The sequence below is a fragment of the Opisthocomus hoazin genome, chromosome 6, assembly GCF_030867145.1.
Source record: "Opisthocomus hoazin isolate bOpiHoa1 chromosome 6, bOpiHoa1.hap1, whole genome shotgun sequence".
Taxonomy (NCBI): domain Eukaryota; kingdom Metazoa; phylum Chordata; class Aves; order Opisthocomiformes; family Opisthocomidae; genus Opisthocomus; species Opisthocomus hoazin.
The window spans coordinates 3,881,122-3,899,526 of NC_134419.1; the positions used below are offsets into that span (position 1 = coordinate 3,881,122).

The following is an 18,405-nucleotide window of genomic DNA, read 5'->3' on the forward strand; positions in this document are numbered from 1 at the left end:
CGAGAGCGCGGGGGCCGAGTGCGAGGAGCGGGGTGGTGTTACCGAGCTGCCGGGGAGCGCAGCGTCGGCCGCAGATGGGGCCATGGGGGGACACCGTCCCTCGGTAACGTCGCTGAGCTTTTTTCTTCTTTTTTAACGCCTATTTTCGTTTTTCTGTGTGTATTCGTGCAGCGATGTGTGTGGGTGGGTCCCTGCCCCTCCCTCCCACGCCTGCACCCCCCGTGCTCACCGCCGCTGCTCGGGGGAAGCGGGGACGCCAGCCCACGCCTGGGCTCGCTTCCAAGCCAAAGGGGCACCATTCGGGCTCGTTTCTGCAGCCTTGAGGTGAACTTCTGGCCCAAAAGTGGGAGCGAGCACGGGCTCAGCACCTCCAGCCTCCCCCCCCCCAATCCCGGGGCTCCCCAGGGTGAGAGGGAGCCAGCGCTGCTGGTGAGCCCCTGCTTGGGGCACTGGGTCTCCTGCCAGGACACGTTTGGCTGCTCCTCACCGCCCAGTCCTCTGCATGATGAAAAAAGCTGAATTTCACGGACTGCAGCCTGCCCTGGGCTGCCCCACCGCGCACCGGTGCCAGAGGGCCCCCGGGGACGGGAACATCAGAGCTGGGCATGGCCCAAACCTCATAGCCCAAACTGAAACTAAGCGGAGGTGTGGGAAGGGAAATGCCAGCGGTTTAGGAGTGTCGGGCAACTGTTTGTTAGAAAACGCTCGCTTTCCCCCCAGGTCAACTGGAAGAGCGGGCGCTGGGGCTGGGTGCCACGGTGGTCCTCGTCTCCTGTCCCCAGGGCCACGCGGCGGAGCTGCACCAGGTGGAAACCAGGCAGAACGGCTTAAACGCAAAATATTCCTTTCTGCAACTACATTTCTGCACTTAGCTTTTAAGGAAAAGGTGTTGCACAGTGAAAAACTTCACAGAAAACGCTACAGGCTGTAAAGGTGCCTCCTTCTCCCCGCCTGTGCCCTGCAGAAGCCTTGCCGGGAGGTGCGGTACGGCTGGGCTGCGAGCCCAACGGCCACGGCCATGGTCAAAATGGTGATGGCCAAAACACCAGCAGCACCTCGTACTCGGGCTCTTCGGAAGTAACATTTTAGAAGTTTAGCTACTTTTAGAGAAATATTGTAGCATTTGCAGATTTAATTGATCTCAGAATCACAGAATCACAGAATAGTCAGGGTTGGAAGGGACCTTTGTGGGTCACCCAGTCCAACCCCCCTGCCGAAGCAGGGTCACCCAGAGCAGGCTGCACAGGACCTTGTCTAGGCCGGTCTGGAATATCTCCAGAGAAGGAGACTCCACAACCTCCCTGGGCAGCCTGGGCCAGGGCTCCGTCACCCTCAGAGGGAAGAAGTTCTTCCTAATGTTCAGACAGAACTTCCCATGCTCCAGTTTGTGCCCGTTGCCCCTTGTCCTGTCGCTGGGCACCACTGGAAAGAGTTGCCCCGTCCTCCTGACACCCACCCTGCAGATATTTAGAGGCACTGATAAAGGTCCCCTCGCAGCCTTCTCTTCTCCAGGCTGAACAAGCCCAGCTCCCTCAGCCTCTCCTCATAGGAGAGATGCTCCAGTCCCCTCATCATCCTTGTAGCCCTCTGCTGGACTCATTCCAGTAGCTCCTCATCTTTCTTGAACTGGGGAGACCAGCACTGGACACAGTGCTCCAGATGGGGCCTCACTAGGGCAGAGCAGAGGGGAAGGAGAACCTCCCTCGACCTGCTGGTCACACCCTTCTTGATGCACCCCAGGATCCCATTGGCCTTCTTGGCAGCCAGGGCACACTGCTGGCTCATGGTCACCCTGTCGTCCCCCAGCACTCCCAGTCCCTCTCCACAGAGCTGCTCTCCAGCAGGTCAGCCCCAGCCTGTACTGGTGCATGGGGTTGTTCCTCCCCAGGTGCAGGACCCTGCCCTTGCCCTTGCTGAATCTCCTCCATCAGTCTTTTCTAGACATGCGCCGTGCCTTCGCTCCGGACGATCTAACCTGCAGAGGTTCGCTGAAGATCGATCCGTTACCGGGCGAGGAGTGACTTGGTGCTGACGGGACACCCAGGGAGTGTGGCCGAGGTGACGGCAGCGACTCGATTTCACCAAATCCGCTCACGATTTGGGAGGAAGCCGCTGCCTGTGAACCCCCAAACGGCCCTGGTCGGCCGGCCGTCCCCGTCCCCGTCGCCGCACACCCGCCCCGCGCCCAGCTGCGAGTAAATAACAACACGGCCCGGTAGCATTAGCAATTTTTTATTTTCCTTTTTTGTTGCATAGGAAATGCAGTACTTGCTTCCAGTAATTGTATTGTAATGTGAGAAGGTGGTAGCACTAATGGTTGAATACAAGAGTTAAACTAATCCACACCAGCTCAAAAAACCTGCGGAGACTTAGTTGAATAAGGATGGATGCCCACAGTGATTCTCAACCAATTACAATTTTTTTTCACAGAACACAGTAAAACTAAAATGGTAACTATGAGAGTCAATACAAGTATACTAGAGGCACGAGGGGCCGGACTCATAAAACAAAAATGAACACGGCATGGTATTAACACGGGCGTCAAGTGCGTTCGCAGCAGACCTTTCGCACGGCCGGGGGAAAATTTTAGCGCCCCGAATCCCAAATCGGCGCCCAGGGCCCCGGGGCAGGGCTGGGGCAGAGCTCAGCCGCAGGGCCAGCGGGAGCGGAGAGCTCGCTCGCCCCTGCTCCCAAGGCGAGGGGTGCCGCAGCCTTGCCCCGGGGCAGCGGGCGCAGCCGGGCACGGGGACGATGCCAAGCCGGGCGCTATCTTCCTACCATGGAACTCATCTTCTTGGGGTTTATTTTTTCCCTCTTATTAATTTGTGGATGCGGATAGAAGGGGGGGATTTCACCCGACACCGCTGTGTTTGCTCACGCTCGAGCACAGAAGATTAACTCAGTGGAAAAGTCTTCCCTAAAAAAAAGCATAAAGTACAAAAGTTCACGCTGCGTACGAGCACTCGCCCTTACGAGGGTTTCCCTAGAGCTCGAGGTAGCGTCCCAGCGGGTTTTTTCCGGGTACGGACAAGATCTCTTGTGTCGGCGCGTCGCCGCGCGTTACAGAGCCCCGGCACCGAGCCGCCCTCTGCCCTCCGCGGCCCCTTCCCCGGGCCCGGAGCTGCCTCGGCGGCCCCGTCCCACCGGTGCCGGTGCCGGTCCTGCTCCGGCCGGGCTCCGGCGAGGGCACGGCGGGGGCAAGCCCACCAGCCTCCCGTGTTAATAGCAACGGAGCTTTTATGAATCGGGCCCAAAGTTTGTACAGAGTTCGTCTGAAGAAAAAATATTGCAACTGTGCATGAAACTAAACAACCACATGAGGTTTTTTTTTTTCTTTTTTCTTTTTTTTTGTTTTTTTTTTTTTTGTTTTTTTTTTTTTAAAAGGGTTTTTTTTTTTTCTTTCTAGATGAGGAAGTCTGGTGTGAAGAAGGGTCAAGCATGGGTACCTGGTTGGGCGCTGCCCGTCGAGCGAGCCCTGGCAAGGCGAGCTCAGGCTCGCCCGCGGGTTTCAAGGGCTGTCCCTCCAGCGCGGACGTCATGCGTCTGCTCTCCGGAGCGAGTGCTCGGAATTCTGAGGGTAGCTTTTTGAGACGAAAATCTTACCAGGCACGCATTTCTGGTCTCAAAGCCCATGTCCTGCCCTCTGGGAGGGGAAAAAAAAAAAAAAAAAAAGAAAAAAAAAGAAAAAAAAAAAGGAAAAAAAAAGAAAAAAAAGAAAAAAAACCCAAAACACAAGTAATACTGAATTTAAGTAAATGTATACCTCCAAAATACTGAAAACACCCCAAATCAAGAAAAGACAGAATTTGCGTTCTCAGTGAAATATCTTTAAACCTATCTGACAAGAACCAAGTCAGAAAAAAAGACTAACATAACTTTGAGTAATATTCATACAGCTACTAAGCATTATGGAATAGCATGCATTAATATTGTACGGTTATTTTACATCACCTATATCAGAAGGTTCTGACAGACAGCGAAGGCTACCGGTGTAGAAAAATCTTACTTCAGAAGAGCAATATAATACAGATTTCACAGGCACTACATTTTAATATATCAGGTATTATGCTGGTTTTCTTATAATTCGTTCTGTCCTAAAGCTGGCATTATAACAATGACCGAAAAGGCAAGGATCGAAGTAAACGGAAAGTAGATACCAAAGTCGATATATTCTTTTCTTTTTTTTTCTTTTTCAGATAGATTAGTGCATAGTTTCCATGCAGATAAACACTGCTATGCATTTACATTGTTGGAAAGCAGAGTGAATTGAGCCCAAGTTGTCACATTTTTGTAAATCATTTTGCCAGCCTGTAATAGCACCATGTAATGGATTTGCATTAAACATTAAATTGATTTCAGAATTGGTGACACAGTATTCACTACAGTTAAGTGCTATGGAATAGCTTCAATGTTACCTGCTATATATCAAAGCAATTTTCATCCCACTGCTTTTTTATTGGAAAAAATAAAAGGAAAATGTACTCGAGACTAATTAGACTATTGCGCAGCCTTGGACTTGATGGTGGCGTAGCTGGGTTTACTGTCAAACAGTAACACATGCATCGACTTCCAGACAAAATTGGCATCGCAAGCTCGATTTCACGACCGTCCTGCCGAGCAGGCAGCGCTCGCTCCACGAGACCTGCCTCCGACAGGCCTCACCGGGCTGGGTTTTGTCACTTATTTACTGTTTAGGTGCCATTGAAGCTCTCCTTACATTGTCATGCCGGTTATGGTTTTAATTTTGTTCGATGGAGGCCTTCTACCAATAAAAAAAAAAAAAAGGCAAAACAAAAAATAAAAGATATTTCCAGAGACACAATGCAAAGTACAATATTAACTGACATTCTTAAAAAGAAATTCACCACAAGGAAAAAAAAACTATTTTAGGCTATGCATCTGGGTTTTTTTGTATTTTTGTACAGTAAATATTTCATAACACTGTTACTACAAAGCTGCAAATATACGGAACAAAGAGAACTAGAGAAAGAAAAAAAAAATGTTAGAGGGATTTTGCATATTCCTGTGGGCTGACTGAATACTGTGGAGTCGAGAAACCTCGGTGTTTCTTTTCCCCTTCGACCCTAAGGGGAGGGGGAACAAGCAACGGAGACAAAGTGTACCATGGCTGCCTAAACTCGAAGCCCCAAAGTTTTGATCGGAACGGAAGAAGAATAAATAATAACGGCATCGCTGGGGTGCGTGGCATGATAAAAGCAAGTGCCCTCGCTCAACCAAAAACAAAAAAAAAAACCAAAAAAAAAGAGGGGGGGAAAAAAGGAAGGAATTGACTTGAGGAAAGTCAATTCGCGCCAAGCCATTCCTCGGGCTCTAAATTTGGGTGGCCGGGGGGCGGCCGCAGGTCAGAGACTCGCGCGTCCGGCGGGTTCTGGGGAGCAGGAGAACCGAGCTGCTGGCGCGACTCGGCGCGATGCCGGGGCGAGGCGGCGGGGAGCGGGACGGTAGCCCAGGGCCGCGGCCGCCGCAGCGGTCGGCCACCCGCCTCGGGGTCCCCGGGGTCCCCGGCTCCGCGGGTCCCTACGCCTGCGCGGAGCGGAGCTGCTGGGTTCGCCGCCTGGGAGGAAGGTGACCGACAACTGACTTTAGCGTGTAGTACTTGACAACCCCTGTTGGTTAACACCCTTGACCGCCTACCTAATGTTTTAAAGCCTTTAAAACATTTGATTTTCTCGCAGTTCTGCTCAGAGTTCCCTAACTTTAGCGTCATCAAACTTAATATGACAAAATACCTTCAAAAATACAGCATACCTGTAATGTCCATTTACAATGGTTCTTCAGTAGCCTATACTTCTCAAGCATAGGAATATGCTATACCATTGAGAGAAGAAAAATAACTGTATTTAAATACATACAAAAAGGAAACGGGAAAGTTTTTAACTTAAATCCAGTTCCCAAAGGAAAAAAAAAAAAAAAAAAAGCAATTCTATGAACGCTGCCTTTATAACGAACAATCAGAAATTCCGCTAAGCTAATTTGACAGAAATTTTTCCTCATTTAAACAACATTACAAAAGTCCTGCATTATAAAATAGGGTAGAATAAATCAGTGTAATCAATAAAACTATACAACATACAAATTACATATCTTCTGAGTGGGCAGGTGAATTCTCTCTCTTTGCAGCCATGACTACAACACGCTCGCTAAAAACCACGAACTGCCCAAACTATTGCTTAGTTTGTTTTGTTTAAAAAAGGGTGCAATTTTATTGTATATACAACCAATTTACTGGTAATACCTTGTCTCATAGCAAGGTTCTGACAAAATGTTTGTCTAGGCTTTTTTCCCTTCACTGTGAAGCACTGAAAGCTGCTATTTTTTTTTTTTTTTAGTGCACATATGTCTTAATAATGCCCAGCTAAGTGCTATAGGGAAGGCAAAGGATGCTGGCTAGAGGATGTGATACCATATACTAACAATCACACAATACAATAGAGCAAAATGACTACTCAACCACTTATCAGACACATATGAAAATCCAAAACATTTTATTTTTTCCTTAAATAGAGAATAACCAGTAAACAATTTTCAGAACTTGGAAGTTTAAAAACGTGCATATAAAAATGGGCATTATATACTTTTATTGAATGTGGATTGATTGCAGTCTGCTAATAAAAATGGGTGTGGGATCTGAAGAAAAAGGAAGTTTTTTTTTTTTTAAGGCTTGCTTGTGAAAGGAACAGTTGTAAAACAAAAATTGCTTGAAGCAGGGTTCAGCTTAGTGCTTCACAGTTTGACTGCTTCTCTAAGAAGAGCCCTTCCTGCATGTGCATTCAAAATCACAAAAGTACAAAGACAAACACCTAAAACACACTGCGTCAAGTGCAGCACCAACTTTGGTCAAATAAAAAAAAAAAAATTAAAAGAAAAATTAATAATTGCTAAGCTTTTCTACATGATATAAGCAGGTATTGCATATTTTCATATATCTGGGAGAAAACAAAACGAAAAAGGAAGACTCCAAATAAAAGGTAAAATGCAGCAACATCCAAAAATACTGATAATCTAGCATCTACAGATCTCAGAATAGCACTGCCACTGACCATACAGGACAATAAACACTACTCCTATCTGCGGAACAACTAACATCCTATTTAATCCTAGGTGTTGGAACTGACGATGGCCGACATAAAAGTCACATTTACAAAAAGTGTCTCCAAATGCTTGACTAGGGAAAAACCCCTTTCAATAGAGGAACATGTGCAACAATTCCACAAATAATCGCTATCCAGGGCAAGGCACATTGATATGGAATTTTTTTTTTTTTTTCTCGTTTCGTGCAAATTAAGAAAACAAAACAAAACATCGTTTCAGGGAAAAGATGAGGAGCAAAGTGTCTTCCCAAGAATTTCAGTTACTTGATTGTATAGGACAGTAGTAGAAACCCTTCTGAAGGGTCGAACAAACATAGTTTAAAGGCAAGTGCCTGGAATAGGGATTACAATATTGTGTCTTAATGCACTCTACTTTACCCTACATTAACTATATAAAAATTAGTTACTAACACTAGAACATGCAGAGACTTTCTCTGATTAGCTGGACTCGCCAACCAGAACGTATATATATGTATAGTATAGGAAACCTTCTTAAAGTTGCATGTGAAGCAAAGGGGTGCTCCGCTGTCTGATAGAAAAAATCACTTGCACTCTTTTTTTTTTTGCTTTTTTTTTCCTTTTTTTTGTACATAAGATACAGGACGTTTGGGGTCCAAACTTTTTTGTTGTCGTTGTTGGTTTTTTTTTTTCTTTTTCTTTTTTTTTTTTTTTCTTCTTCAGCAAGTGCCCTTGCTTTGAACTGGCATAAGTTGTAAGATCAGCATCGTTCGTTTCTGTCACGTTTTCTTCGCAGTCCAGAAAATGTACCAGTTCAGGGACACGAAGGTGTGTTACTTTCTGGACCGTTCTCTCTTATTCCCAAGGTGTTTGAGAACCGATAAACCCTATATTGCCGGAAACACGTAAAATTTGTCAGAATTGGCATAATCCATTATAGTGACTTTTAGCTTATAAAATTAACAGAGATTATGATTTCATTTTAGTTATGTGCTTTGATAACAGAAAATGATTAATTAGCATTTAATGTAGTTAACATATTGTGGTAAAAGCACCATTAGATTTGTTTTTTTTTTTTTTAATTTTCCTTCAGTTTTAAAGGGATACAAGTTCAACAATAAAAAACATAAAAAGCAAAAATAGCTCCCCTTTTTCTTGCAAGGCTGTTTTTTACCCCAATAATTTAGAGTCCTGGGGTGGAAGGACTTGGAAAACAAAAATAGAATTTTCAACAATCTCTATCTTACAAAGATATTTAGCTATCCAATGAAATTGCACTTTACTCAATTCAAAATTCGATTGTTTTGATTGATTCCTGTCAGTTTCTGTCAAAACAGACCAACTTCCCCATTTCTGCGTGAATTTTTGTGTAATTGTTGAAAATTGTTGAAAAATGTTTTTTTTTAAATGTAAGTGCAGCATTTCAAACTTTTTTTCTTTTTTTTCTTTTTTTTTTTTAGTGAATAGTAGTAGTTCGATGTTCTAAATCGCTCTGCAATTGAGTGGAAAAAAATTGTTGACAATGCTCTTATGGTTCATGTTATGTATCTAAGTGCCGACTGTAACAAAAAATAAACAAAAAAAAAAAACCAAAAAAAAAAAAAAAAAACCCCAACCAGATAAAAAGAAACCTGCAATTTTTTTTCCGATATGTTACAGAAAAACATGCTCTATGTCTGTCCGGTAAGTTGTATATTGCAGAATTCAGCTACTACAAAAGTTATCGTTTAAGTGTGTTTCATGATTTCTCAAGAAGTCTCACACCTGTATGGGAAAGATCGATGAGGATACTGCAAAACAGTTAGGCTCCATCTGGAAAGTGTGTTACAACAGCGAGTTGGTAAGCAGCAGCAGAGGCTAGTTCTACTCAGTGTCACCTAACGCTTACACTACCAATGAAACACTTCAAAAGTTACGAAGCCCAACCATTTCCAGCACCGTCTGCGAAATTACAACAGTCCTAAGTTGTCTAAAAAAAAAAAAAAAAAAAAAAAAAAAAAATTAAAATCTCGAAAAAAGTTACGGCCTTCGCCATTCAACCATAACGTTTGCCATTTCCATGTACTGGTTTTGCTGTCGGTGTCTGCTCGCCTCCCCTTCCGCCGATGTGAAGTCGCTGCGCTGCATTGCTGCTGCTGCCGTGTTACAGAGGTGGGAAGGGGTCTGGTGGTCTGTCCGGTGCGTGGTGGGAAGCGGAGACTTTTATCCCAGGTACCAGGACTGCAAGAGAGAGAGGAGAGCCGTCAGCCCTGCCGCCCGCTTGCGCTGCTTCCCGAAGGGCGTCGGGCACCGCCGCCAGCCTCCGCCGCCAAGAGGGGGGCTAATTGAGACCGTGACGAATCGACCTAATTACAAAGCTTTATTAAAAATACTGTACAAATCAATATTTTTTTGTTTTCCCTCCTGACCGTCGCTGGACGTAGCTACAGATGAACGCGGGGGTCACGTCACGTTACAAGTTATCAATCTTTTTTATAGATTATGGCTTGGCAATCCCTCCGGTTCACTTTTGTCTAATCCCCTGAAAAGGCGATCCTCGCTCGCCTCCCCGTGCCATTTATCACCCTGCAGTCGGGGTTTTCTTGGGTCTTTAGGCATGTGCCAGCATAAGCATCTGTTGCTTTATACTGCCCTGCTTCCACTGTCTCGCTGGGACAGATGCACGGAAACTCAACAACGGGGCTGTTTTCTTCGGAGAAACGTGGACCGCTAGAGAAAAGCCAGGATAAAGCGACTCTGGGGGAAAGCGGATCGCCGACAACGTCCCGTATCTCTGGCCGTACTTGTGTTTCAAAGCAAAACGCGGACCCCAACGAATAGCTTTTCTTTGGGAAAATCTTTCTTCCCCCCCTCTCCGTGCGCAAAGGGAGGGAATTCCCTGGGATTTCAGCTCGGCCACACCACCCGACCGCGCAGACGCCCAGGGAGCTGAAAGTAATCTCGCTCCTCGGTAGGAAAATAGACCCCGCCGGCGTGCCGGAGTCGGGGCAGTGCCACCGCACCGGGAGACCCGGCCGGCCGCGGCGCGGTCAGACCGAGCCGAAGCCGGGATGAATGGGAGCAGTGTTAGGCCCCGGGACTGTACGCGCAGGGGGATGCTGCTTGGCAGTGACATAGTGCTGTGGGAATACACCAACGAGCAGCAACTATTTAGCCCGAAGTTAAGTAATACAACAAGGAGGATTCAGGTATTAAAGAGCCGTTGCTGATACCCCCCGTTTTAACTCAGGCTCCCGTAATAGATGAGGTGCATACGTCTGCGGGTACAAACTGACGACAAGTTTTACCAACTTTTTTCCTCCGCTCCTTTTCAGCGTCTGACGTGACTGATAGCATAATCAGTCCGGGGAGGATTTATGAACATTTACAGAAGACTCTGAGGCAAGTTTCATGTGGGACTCAGATTATGTGGTCTTGCCATGGAGGTAGGAACCGGTAAAATAAATAGCACGGTCGGAGAAGTTGTCCTGCTTCCAGTACACCTCATTAAGTGACTCTTCCTCCGCTCGCCCTTCTCAATTCAAACACACTGGTCCCGTATCGGCTCCATCTATTGCCTGCAGATTTTATATTTAGGCGTACGCAGGCTGCAATTAAACGAAATAGCTCTCATATGTAAAGTTCATAAACAGAGCGAAGTTCTGGCGGGGTTTGCGAAGCGGTGCCAAGCCCTGCTCCCCTCCCCGCTGGCAGGGCCCTGCGGACGTTCGGCGGGCGCAGGGACGCCGAGCACCCCGGGCTGCAAACTCCTCCGAACTTTGCCGGGTCGTCCCTCACGCTCGTCGCTGGGAGCGTGCCGGTCTTTGGCCGGGCTGGGGGCCGCGGAAGAGCCCCGCGGGGAGGAGAGGGGTTAAAAATTCAGAGCCGATGGTTCGAATCTATATCGCAGATGTCTAACTGGCTCCCATCGCCGCTGGCCCGGCCACATGGCCCACCGGCCGGGACGGGTGGCGGGAGCTGCCCCGCTCTCGCTTCAAAAGTGGGGTTTTTTTTGGCTTTTTTTTTAAAGAAGAAAAAGAAAAGGCAAAAGGCGAGCTGGCGACGGGGCCGTCCGCGGGGCTCCCTGTCGGTCGGTCCGCCGGTCGGTCCGTCCGTTGGTCCGTCGGTCTGTCCCCCCCCCCCGCCGGCACCGCGCTCCTTCACGCATCTTGCTATTCAGCCTGCGCCTCGCAGACAAGGTTACCCCAGAGCGGCTCTGTAATCCTTCACTGAAATAGGCTTTATTGATTGCTCTGGTCTATTGTTCCCTTTTCAAGTCCCCCAAGTTCAAGTTCATCCTGGTGTTACATCATGTCTCGTTGCTAGGGGCAACCAGACAGCCCCAGACGTGACTATCATTAGCAAGAGCCGCGCTGCGCCCTCCCACCGCCCGCCAGCCGCTCTGACGTAGCAGCCCCGCTGCAAACACATTGAAGTATTTATTCTGCCTAATTTATGACCTCCACAGCAAGAGAGACCCCCACTCCAAAAACCAACACTGTTGTATATTTAATTAATCTGTCTTTCTCTGGCACTTGGGAAAGTTAGACAAAGGGCTAATTATTGTGTGTCGCTCCCCACACTTTTCTTTTTGGGGTGACTATTTGCATGGGAAAAGAAACGGCGAGGCTGGGCGCGAGTCCCCTCCCTCCAAAACACCTTTTTTTTCTCCCCTGCCCTATTGACATTTCATGAAATACTTTAGCTGCTTAAGGGAATTAGAAAAAAAAAAATCTGATGTGAATGTAACTCCTTCTGAGTTGGTATTCAGTAACACAAATCAACTCATGACATGTTTAAATTTAAATGCTAACCACACACTCTGCGAGTTACTTTAAAGGTTAGTTTTTAATCAATAGAAGTTGCTGACTCCGGAGTTTTTAGCGGCGCAGTGCAGCTCTGGGGCCTTTGTCTAGCGCCGGGCTTTCAAACTTTTTTTTTTTTTTCCTTGAGATGATTTTAGCAATGATTTGCAGACACAGAGTGCTATTGTGCTCCTGACTAGCAACATGTCAATAAAGGAGTAGAGTTACCATGCACTGGGGTGTCAATATGACTCCTGCAGACACTGCTCGGCCTTAATACCAACGAAGAACTTCATTAACCCTTACAGGATCGACCCAAACCGCGCGGCCATTTTTTAAAACTTCTGCGCCGGGGCTCTGGATCGCCGTTCCTGACAAGTTGCCTTTACCGGATCCGAACTCGGAGCACCTCGCAAACAGCTGCATCCCGCTTCGCCTGCTCCCGCGGCCCCGCTTTGAGGAGATGTTTGATGGGCAGCAAGCAGGGAGTGCATTCACCCATTGGATCCCACCAGCACCCCTCTCACGACACCGGTTTAATTTAGAGCGTCTTACCGCTGAAACGCGCACGCAGAATGATCCTCCTTTCCTACTAATCATTTTGATATTAAGATCTCATATCCCCCCTCAAGCCTCCCGTGCACGTCTAAGTCTTCCCGGATTAGGTCTGAAGAGCACCATTGTCCTCCTGAAGCACCTGCGAAACTTCTCCGCCAGGGGAGAGGAGACCTCCGCGCGCCAAATGAAAACGTCTAGGAAGCGCATTATGCGCACGGAGCCCTGCTAGTTGGCATCTGTCAAGTGTTTTTGGACGATGATGGGGCTCTGATGGGTGAAAAAGCAGCCTGGATCCCTACGTTTGGGTGGCTGAAGGGTTCTTTGCCTTCTTGCAGAGGGCTGCTCAGCGTGGCGCAGGCTGTGCTCTCAGGTCTAACCACCTTACCCAGTTTATCCCTTCACGTGCTGTAACCTATCCGGCTGCTCCCAGACGGAGAACGGTGTATTGCCTTTCTTAATTTAAAATCTCCATTTAAATCACGTGTACTACCACCATACGGTCAGGATGATATTATCTCCACGCGTTTTCATAAAAGAGCCGGTGTTTTATTTCCCCTCTATTTACTCTGCAGCACTGTTCTCCCAGGGAGTTCAGACCTAAATGAACCCACCGGAGCTAAAGGTCCTACTCGGTAAAATCCCTGCCGCACAGTCGCCGGTGCCGCTACGGGTCTGTATTGTCCTGCCGAGCATCTCGCTGTCCTTCCCCAGCGCTCAAGGTGAAACAGCAGAAAGAATTCTGCAGTCCGGTACGAGATCTTCGCTTCCCTTTCTCCCTTCAAATGAAGAAGTAATCTCATCAGGTTGAAAAGTGCTGACTAAGGATTTAATAAAGTGCCTGCAGATGTGTGTCATCTCTAAGGTATTCAACTCATGTAATGCAAAACAGTTCCACACCGAATGTGCTTATAAAATTCCATTTAACCATTGCAGAGCTCTACTTTACTGATCTCGGAGGAGTATTATCACACTTCTTCCCCCCCCCTCCTAATTTACAGCACCATGAAAGTTGAAACTCTGCGGTGCCAGTGTCGGAGGATCCTCACAGTAGTCAGGTTTTATGAACCATAAACAATATCTACTTGAGTGAATCCTAAACAGGAAGTCTGAAACGGCAATTACGCTTCTTTGATAGCGCAAGTCTATTTGTTTCTTCTGCTCTTCTGGAGACAGCAGAGCCACGCAGAAATCTTCAAGCCGCTTCTGACAACCGGGTCCTTTGTACGGGAAGCACAGCACGGAAACGCTCCTCAGTTCAGGATAGTTAAACGGAAAGAAGCTGAGGGTGCCTCTGCTGACTCTTTCTGCCTGCGTCAGGAGCCCAGGAACGGGCCCATTGTTTATTAAAATCACCTTCCCCCAGCCTTCCTGCGCGACGCGCTTCACCCCCGGCTCCCAAGCCTGACCCCCGGCACCGCTCGCGTGTTTTTAACCAGGGAGACAATCAAACAGCAAACTTGTTAAATTTACCTCTACCTGCACATCTCCTGCCTTAACAATGAGACCTTTCAGCTTGCGCAGAAAGTGAGGGTTGTAAAGCCGCCCTATCTGTTTTTCGAATTAAAAAGTTAAACAAAAGTCCTCAAGGGCAAAGTTTAACGCTGCGGAAGGAGGTTGTTAATGTGGAATCCAGAACTGGGTGTGACAGTTGGCTTCTTTCTCCGGCAGACGTAGGTTATTTAAGGACATTCACACGTTTGAAACTCTGACAACTTCCACGCACAGGAGCTTTTTCTTCACCTAATCCGCTCGGGGCAAAGACCTGGCCTGCGCTAGCCATTTTCCTCGGGTTTCAGCCCGGTTCGGCTGCCCGGCGGCGGGACGGGTCGGTGCCATCGGGACTTCAAACGCGGCCACCGCAGTGCCGCGGCCGTTGCTGCCCCGGGCAGGGCCACGCTTGTGGGAAGTTATCACTGCCTGGGCCCGGGCGGGAAAATCCACCTTTGATAAGAGCCTGAATAAAAAAATAATCCTTGCAGCTTTAGAGCTCGCCGGCAAAGGGGCTGTTTGAGCAGCCGAGCTGAGCCCGAGCCACGGCTGCTGGGCACCTGCGAGGATGCACCGCGGTGCGTCAGTTGAGTGGTTTTGTTTGGGGATGACATTTCAGTCATCTCGAGAACTTCAAGGCAATCAAAAACATGAACCCCGGGAAGGTGAATCGGGGTAACACAGAATCACAGAATCACAGAATGGTCGGGGTTGGAAGGGATCTCTGTGGGTCATCTAGTCCAACCCTCCTGCCGAAGTAGGGTCACCTACAGCAGGCTGCACAGGACCTTGTCCAGGCAGGTCTTGAGTATCTCCAGAGAGGGAGACTCCACAACCTCCCTGGGAAGCCTGTGCCAGGGCTCCGTCACCCTCAGAGGGAAGAAGTTCTTCCTCATGTTCAGATGGAACTTCCTCTGCTCCAGTTTGTGCCCATCGCCCCTTGTCCTGACGGCGGGTCCTTCTGGTTGCAAAGGTAAAACGAGAATGCAAACGGCCAGGCAGCAGACCAGTCCTCTTGACATCACCTTGCGGGCGGTGCCTGGAGGGCTCTGACCACGACGAGGCGTTTGAAAGCCAGGGCCAAAACCGGGGCTTCGAGGCAATTTCGCAAGGACTGCCAGGGTGAGTGAAGGCAGCAGCAATTCAGCTTCTGGTGCGACTGGCTGGAGGGCTCCCGCAGATACAGCAGCTCCTCTGCTTTACCCCACACGTCTGAATTCGTCTCCCTTTTCCATTGGTTTCTCCAGAGTTTCTCCTGGCACGAAATTTGATCCTACTGCGTAGACCGGAAGGTGAATATTAAAGACAAGGTCACCTTTGTGCCTATGGAAGTTATTTTCTTAGAGCTGGGATTAATTATTTAGTAATTATATTTTCCAAAAAGCAATACCGAAAGAGACATAAGTAGCATGTTGGTCATCCCCAAAGGGACATAAAACAGTGAGCGAATCTTCTGGTTGTCCAACATCTGCACTCCGGAGAGTCGCACGCCCCACTGCGAGCGTATTTCTCCTGTCTCGAGGAAGATAAAAGCCGTCCCGGGAGGGACACTAGTCTCCAGGCGATGTGTACACTAGCTCTGCATCCAATAGCTTCTGCGAGAATGCCAATTGTGGCAAACTGCATTAAATTACATGCAATAATTTTGTAATATGGACTTCTGCCTGCTGACTATTAAAAATGTATAGTAGTCCAAACCACTTCTCTCCTGGGACCAACAAACTCACTTCGGGCAAGATTTCTGCTTGGGTTCAAACCTCAAGTTGGGAACAGTTAGTGTTTTTAACCAAGTCACCCCAAACCCTCCCAAACCTATGAAAACACACTCATGCAGTAACTCCTGCCGTCGTTCCCGACATCTGACCGTTCCAGTAAAGCATCCCAGCTGGCCCCAGATGTTTCTCCAGTAGAAAGCGATGCTGTGAGCGCCGGACCCCCTGCCACCCGAACCTGAAGCGCAGCGGATTAAAGATTGACGGCGCTATGACATATTCGCGTTTAGCCTGAATGTAATACAGCAAAGACTTATCAATGGCAAACGTTTGAAATGTAATCCAGCAAGCAGAGTAGGCTGGCACTGTGAGCATGATGTATAAATAATGTATGGGAACTTAAGACCTAAATTAGAGCTACAGGAAGAAAACTTCCCCTTTTCTCTGACTCTAAAAGAAAGTTCTCTCACAATGAGGTCATCTTTATGCCCCTGTCTTTCGGTTTACAATTTGGATTTTAGACAGAGGGTCCTCCTTTTACTTTGGAACATCTCACGAGTTACAGTTTTCCTCCAGTTTTCTAAACAGTTAAGCGAAGAAGTGCATTTATTTGTTAGTAAATTGACTTTGCAGTCTTCAAAATAACTTTTAAACTTTGCGTCGTGCGCTGAAAGCTAACTGCAGCAACGCCAAACCGTAACCCTTGCTGTTTAAAAAAAAAAAAAAAGAAAAAAAAGATAGTGGCGTGAAAGAGAGAGAGGAAAAAGAAAGGGAGAAAGAGAGAGAAACAATCCCATTTTGGTTTTTGTTAGAGGACGGCATACTACATAGATCAGAGACTTTTCAAAAAATAAAAACCCCCACTGTACACAAAGCACAGGAAAATGTGAGGAAAAAAGGAAAAACCTAAAAGCAGCTTAGAATGTGTTAACTCTGCCATTCTGTCAGCTTAAAGAGTATTTTATGCTTGATCAACAGCTCTCTTTTATTATGCTTTTCTTTCATTCATTCAAGACATCAAAGACCAGAACCACCAGTGTACCTGATCTACCAGAAGAACTTGTAAGGGTGTTCTAAAGAAACGGGGGTATTGGGAGCCAGACACCCCTGCGGACAAGGCAGTTCAAAGAGAATATTTCAACAATGATTACATTTTGTAAATCTTTGTACGAAAGACAGCTTATTTCCTGCTTTTTTCATGAAAAATAGATTCTATCCATTAAAGTGAGCCCACAGTATGAAAGTTACTTGAGATCTGAGGTACAGCAAGCGGATTAAGTGGATGGTGAGATGAAATCTTTGAGAGAGACGATGGCTTTCTCCGATATTTGTCGCTGCCATAAGGTTTTCCGACTGGGATAGAAACTTTTTTTTTCCCCTTATTATTTATTTGTAGGCTTGCTGGTGGCAGCGAAGACATTTATAAAAGCAAAATAAACCAAAATGAAACAGAAAGGAGAATCGTAACAAATAAAGGAACTAAGCAAACAAATGGCTGCAGAAACCTTTTGACATGTTTAAAAGAAAAACTCTCTATATTTGCCCCCCTCCCAAAATTGCAGGCTAGCTGCTGAAAGCCGGCAGACAGTTCCGAAGCGCAGCGCACAGACCCAAGCCAGCTGTTTACTTTTCAAAGCCCGTGGTGGTTTCTGCATTGATAAACTATATAACCTCACACACACAGAAGGGATTTTAGCTATGCCAGACCTCATTGCTCCGTCCCGCTCTCTTTATGCGCTGTCACAGAATAAAAATGACCCTAACACAAACCCTGAAATAATATCTTGCTCCAGAAAGGACATCTTTGTAGATATTTCCTGAGTTCCTGCCAAAAAGAATTTTTTTCGCCCATTCATCCTTTCAAAGTTTTGCTATAAACACAGCCAAAATTGTTCGGGAGTAATCAGAAATGACCAAAATATGACCAAAATATGACCCAGCAGGCATGTCCAGCTGGGGGGGTGGACACACGCTGCCCCAGAGCCTGCGGCCCGGCCGCAGCCACCTCTGCGGCCACACCTGGGGACACACGCCGGCTCCCCGGTACACGCATTGCCTTTTGCCAGGGCAAAAGAAAACAGCAGCACGCCTTTTATCACAGAAGCAAAAAGACGACCTCAAAACCCGCCTCGTGGTTTACACCCACTATCGCGATTTGAAAGTAAATACGCTGCGAAGGGGTTTTTAAATTCGGCGCTTTCTGCCTCGCTTTTTAGACAGCCCTTCATTTTCCTCCGCTGGAAGCACGGTTAAATTTCCTAGAGAGTGCAACACTTTAATATTTGTTCGGCTAAATCTCACTTATTTCTTTCCTTTTACGAAATAAATCGTGCATCGGGGCTTGGATCTGCTTATAACTTCACGCCACACGCTGCTGCGACGGGACTTTCCGGCGTTTTGCTAGGAAAAAAGGGAGCCCCTCGGGAACCTCCGCGAGCCCAGTCCCGAATCTCCGGTGCTGGCATCGTCCCCTGGACATGGCACAAAGCCGGGGGGTGCACGGGGACCCCCCAGCCCTGACGGCGGGCGCATGGGGCCGGCGGCAGCCCCGGCTCCCAGCCCCTCGCAGCCGCCGTCTGCCCCGTCCCGGGCTCCGGCAGCGCGTTTCCAAGTTCAAGTTCAGGTTTAAGCGAAATGAAACGCTCCTCGGGAGCCCGCAGCCAGCCCTCATTTACATGTGATCCCTCTGAACTTCGCCTGCGCCAGCGCGCCCTGTTTCCAGGGCCCGCCGAAGGAATGTTTTACAGTTAGAGCCCGCAGTGCTTTCTCAGGCATTTCAGACCCAGAGGCCCA

The 18,405-nt window shown here is 47.7% G+C and overlaps 1 protein-coding gene across 15 annotated transcripts in view; it reads right to left on the reverse strand.

Annotated features, from left to right (window-relative positions):
* Positions 1-2,216: 2,216 nt before the first annotated feature.
* NFIA (nuclear factor I A) overlaps positions 2,217-18,405 on the reverse strand; it is a 361,042-nt gene continuing 344,853 nt past the window's right edge. For all 15 annotated transcript variants that reach the window (XM_075424357.1, XM_075424356.1, XM_075424358.1 and 12 more), the window contains one exon: positions 2,217-9,290. In XM_075424357.1, the coding sequence (XP_075280472.1) occupies positions 9,214-9,290 (77 nt within the window). In that variant the 3' untranslated portion in view covers positions 2,217-9,213. The remainder of the gene's footprint in view (positions 9,291-18,405) is intronic.